General features: G+C 35.0%; 1 protein-coding gene across 1 annotated transcript; it reads right to left on the bottom strand.

The window, feature by feature from the left end:
• Positions 1 to 481: 481 nt before the first annotated feature.
• LOC122295854 (NAC transcription factor 32) lies at positions 482 to 3,964 on the bottom strand. Its single transcript, XM_043105107.1, has 4 exons — positions 3,739 to 3,964; positions 3,313 to 3,596; positions 1,989 to 2,366; positions 482 to 1,055 (listed from the first exon to the last, which is right to left on the bottom strand). Exons 1-4 carry the CDS (start codon positions 3,893 to 3,895, stop codon positions 801 to 803), a joined length of 1,074 nt encoding a protein of 357 aa, XP_042961041.1. The 5' UTR covers positions 3,896 to 3,964; the 3' UTR covers positions 482 to 800.
• Positions 3,965 to 5,072: the final 1,108 nt, after the last annotated feature.

Raw genomic sequence — 5,072 nt, 5'->3', positions numbered from 1 at the left:
TCCTGAGTATACCGCATGTGAATATGCCATCGATATGGCATGTGAATTGCAAATTTTTTAAGGGATAGCAGATATGGCATGAATGTGCCGCATGTGAATTCCCGGCTGGTTGACAGTACGTACTAATTGACATCTCTATCACATTCGTCATTAATTCTCATTAATTTAGCAATTCTCATTATGGAAAATAACAAGGGATAGATGGAGGCACTGCATGGTTACCATCATACCAGACGAATCGATGCACTGAATTCCATAAGATCAGTTACTCAGCCAAGGGTGTTTGGACAAGCTGATAGTACTTATAATAAGATGGCTGATCTCCTGAGAAATCCTTGTGTTGCACCAGATGATGTAGGATATATACAAAAGTTGGAAACTCAAAGAACCTTTTGCAGAAGATAGAAAAGCCAAAAACTAATTTGCAATTAATCCAAACAATATTTATATATATAAGAAACTTAAACATGAATTTGTATATTAAAAAAAAAAAAAAAAAACGCACCACCGAAAATTAGATTTTCCATTTGATGGAAAGAATACAACAGATTTCAACAAATGGAGAAAACAAAGGAAAAAAAAATTGTTCTATACCTAGCCAGACTCATCATTCTTTAGAGAAGAACATAATAGAGCTAGCTTTATCGTCTGTGGTTGTCGAAGAATCCCCCAGATTTTGGTTATTTTAACCGAGCGAGCATCACAATGTTCTACATTACTGTCAATATTAATGAATTGTAGAAATGAAATATTTTTGAAACTCATGATCTATATGTTGGTGCATGTACTCGAGCTAGGTCTTATATGGAAAGGGCGTTAATGTTGGAGTTGTGATGATCTTGAGATGAACACAAGGAAAAAATCTCTTCTAATGTTCCGTTCATACCGTCCCGGCCGTACTTGTCATGTGAAATGTACTCGTAGATGATTTCAGGCTTCAATGACCTCGTTTCTGTCAAATTTATCTGAGGAAAATCTTCAAGTTCCAAGGGAGGGTAATTAGGAATTAGTTGATTATAATCCAGTACTTCTGTGTAATTTGGAACATATGTATCCTGCATTTAAAGAATACATAAGGTGAATACCGAATTAATGAGCAATCGCTGATCAGCAAAATGATTTGAAATACTGAAATGCATGCATGCAGATATATCCAAGATGGTGAAGCACTTGTTCTTCTTGCATGGGTGCGATGCATGGTGCTTTTTGTCAGGTGGATATAACATATTGTGTTTATAGCAAGACATGTCTATATGTATGTATGGTGGATAGGACAGCAGTCAAACCAGAATTATAAAAATGGGCAAGGGGTACTCAATCATTACTGAGACTGCGGAAAAGAATGTCATTTGGAGAAGCTGAATTTTTTACATTTTTTTTGGGTTAGCCGTGAGGAAAATGGGGAAGAAAGATGTTTGAACTTTGAATGATATTTGGGTCAGTCAAAAGAAGTTATTGAAGATGGTGAAAAGCACCCATCTGAGTCAGTCCAAGAGATTTTAGAAGGAAGCTTTTGGAACAGGCAGTGAGTTCATTGCATCCAACTTTGTTACTTTAGGATCAAAAGAGAAACTCAAAGAGCTTACTTTGTGGGGCCACCTTAAACCACGGCCACTAGCTAGATCTATCGTTTATGCATGCTGCATGGATCCAGCCATGATTATTGATCATGTAATACTAGTACTATAGGCTTAAAATTAAATGCGATGTGAACATGAAGCTTTGGAAATCATGCATAAAGCAGGAATAAAGCAGAATATTGCTGGAAATATAGATTTAACAAAGTATACGATCATATTATTAATAAAGGAAGGGGTTAAAAAGCAGATTATTATTATAATAAGTATACCAAGATATGCCCCCACATCAGAATTTAAGACAAAAATTAAAATAAAATTAATTTCATAGACCGACACCATAATTTTTTTGCATAAATAAACTGTGTAAATATATATTTATATATATATATATAGTTGAAGTTGTTTTACCTGATGAGTTAGAATTGAGGGGCATTGATCCATACCGACAGCACACAAATCAGCAGCACTGTTTGCTTCATCCGATGCAAATTGAGCTTGAAAATCATCTGCTATGGCAGTTTCAGCAGGTGTACTCCCTTGAGTTAGATCTGAAGAAGAAGTATCTGAGGGGAACTTGGAATACTCAGCAACGTAATTCTCATCCTGATCCACTTCTGATCTCCCTCGGGATGTTTCAACTCCAGTAACACTGATATTGTCTCCAAATATTTGTTCATCCAAGACTGAATCCTTCTGATCTGAATTCACAATCGGTTCTTGCTCTTCTTTGGTTTTTGGCATCTGTATTAATGTTTTCTTGAAAACGCGACATAATGCATAAGATTCCTGCAGTATAAAATAATTATCGAACACAAATACTGTTTAATTAATTTGATCGATCCTTTCATAACAAATAAATCTAATGAGAAAGAAAAGATGAGTCTCATACAAAGATCTAGAAAAGTAGGTAGAGAAAGAGGGTGAAAAAAAGAAGTAGAAGTAGATGGAAAGAGAATAGTAAGTACGACTAAAGTCATATAACCAAAGACTCTTTCATCATGTTGTTGATAAGCTATTCCTTTCGAGGGAAAAAGAAAATTAGAGAAAGAAGAAAAAGGAGGAAACATATGAGATTTGCTTTATTTTTTACCGATTACTTAAAGATGATATAACTAAGACGATAGCTCTGATCAGTTTGACTGAAGGATATTCAAACAATGGCACAAATATCTTAAGATGATCATGTTCCTCGTCATGACTGCACGCCTGCTATTTTTGCGCTCATTTTAATGCATTGGAAAGAGCTCCAAATTAATCATTTTGAAATGATAAGGTACAACAAGCTAGCTAGCTCTAGGTCGTTGAAATAAAGAAACATGCTGCAGCTATTAATTCACCCTTTTTTTCCTTCTTTTTCTTTCGGTACTTGTTAGGGTTTTTTAGGGTTTACTGATCCAGAGGAGATAATGCACAAGTTTGATGATCTCTAACCCAAAAGTGACAATCAATACTACATATATACTAACCCTTTCTTCAAAGATCTCATCATAACATTTTTCTTGAATTTTGATGGCATTTTGATAGATCCAACATTACAACAGTTAACATGACTGGTATATATTAATTAAAATAATTTTCTTTTTTCTTTTGCTCTTTTTTTTTTTTTTTTGATAGAATTCTTTTGCTCTTTTGGTTTGTAGTATTTAAATAACTTTTAAAATTAAATCTCTGATTTTTTTTTTTCACTTCAGAAAATCCTTTGAAAATTTTACTTAAAAGGATGGGATCATACCTTCAATGATGATGATTCAGACTTGCCACACGCTGAGTCGATGAGGCGATACTCATGCATCACCCAGTTACTCCTAATGCCATGGGGAGCTCTGCCTCTATAATACACCAAAGTTTTCTTCATGCCGACTGCTCGCTTATGAGAGTGCACGGACCGATCTTTACCAGTTGCTTTCCAATAACCAGCTTTTGTTGCTCGGTTTGTTCTTGATCCATTAGGGTACTTTCTATCCCTTGGACTGTAAAAGTACCACTCCATATCTTTGCTTGGCAAAAACGATTTATCTGTTCATGTGTCGTGGAAAATAGATTAATGGGTCGCTAAACTTTCAATGTTGATGTTTGGAAAGGAAAACAGAAAATTCAGAATTGCGCTTGCACGCATAACTCATGATATTTCATGCAGAAAATGACTATATATATGTACCTGGTAAATCCCATGGTTCACATTTATAGAGATCGACTTCGGGAATTATTTCAAGCTCAATCGTTCGGCCACTAATCTTTCGATCTAGATAGTAAGCAACGAGTTCCTCATCTGTTGGGTGGAACCTGAAACCGGGAGGGAGACTCATGGGAGCCATTGCACACTCTGAGAGAGAGAGAGAGAGAGAGAGAGAGAGAGAGAGAGAGAGAGAGAGAGAGAGAGAGAGAGAGAATGGATGGACTGGGAAAGAGAGAGCGAAGAGACATAAACTAAACTGGCTTTTATAGTACACTGAACTATATAGCTAGATAGGCCATACTGCTAGGGTCGGATGCCATGAAAGTTAACCTTTGAAGTTTTCATTATATTACATTGATGCCATTCACTTGTCAGTTTCTAAAAATAACCCTAGTCGTCTCTAACACTCATGTCAGTGTATAATGCTCTCTTTAAAAGCGATTACATTGTATTGAAGCACTGTGGTACATACAGTAATTACAAAACCAATTGGGATTAAAAGCAGAGGGAATAAGATATACGATATAAACAGTACTATTGCTTTGGCTTTAGTAGAGATTCTAAGAGTAGGGTTTCGTGTGAAAACCCAGTGGAGGATAAGAAGCTTCCCTGCTTTTGTCTGCTCACAAACTAACAAAAACAGAGGCAACATCAAAAGGCTGTGTGGGGGCACTCGACCGCCCATTGTACACGCAATACTATGCCCTCTCTACTTATTTTAATGACTCCGGTCTACCAACACACACACACACATATATATTATATATTATATAATAATATACCCTATGATGTGTTCTTTAAATTAATGACACTATGATTAGATGAAATTATTTTTGAGAAATAATAAATTTTTTAATATTTAAAAAATGTTGAAATTGAAAATGAGTACACTTTATGTATATAATATATAGGCTGCTTGATGGTTTGATGTATATATCTATGCATGTAGATTAATTAAATATTTGTGAGCCAAGTCCTCTTTGTGGCTTTACAAACATATTTTGCTATTTTTGACATAAAATGAAAGAGAGTTCATACCATAGCTAGGTACTTATTTTGGACAATCACCAGAGCCAGCATGCATTGAGCTGCTTGTTTGGCAGCTCTTAAAGTACTTACAATATTATTATTCCTATATATATGTTCTTTAATGGGAAACAACAAATGCTGGAAATTTTAAAGACTATATTTAATATTAGATCTACAGTCACCGCTGATAGCTCTCTTTGGGGCTACTGCCAGTCTAATTTCAAGTGAGATTTTTTTTTTTTTTACTTTTTTTACATGTATTTTTTAATACTTTTAAATATTTCTTA

Source organism: Carya illinoinensis, chromosome 15 (assembly GCF_018687715.1).
Source record: "Carya illinoinensis cultivar Pawnee chromosome 15, C.illinoinensisPawnee_v1, whole genome shotgun sequence".
In the NCBI taxonomy this organism is placed as follows: Eukaryota; Viridiplantae; Streptophyta; class Magnoliopsida; order Fagales; family Juglandaceae; genus Carya; species Carya illinoinensis.
The sequence above is the reverse complement of the archived record's forward strand: the minus strand, read 5'-3'. Positions and strand labels throughout refer to the sequence as shown.

Coding starts and splice junctions, on each gene's coding strand:
- LOC122295854 (XM_043105107.1), bottom strand. CDS start 3,895: ATGGCTCCCATGAGTCTCCCTCCCGGTTTCAGGTTCCACCCAACAGAT. Junction 3,597..3,738: donor TGAACCATGGGATTTACCAG/GTACATATATAT, acceptor ACACATGAACAG/ATAAATCGTTTTTGCCAAGC. Junction 2,367..3,312: donor CTGAATCATCATCATTGAAG/GTATGATCCCAT, acceptor TTTATACTGCAG/GAATCTTATGCATTATGTCG.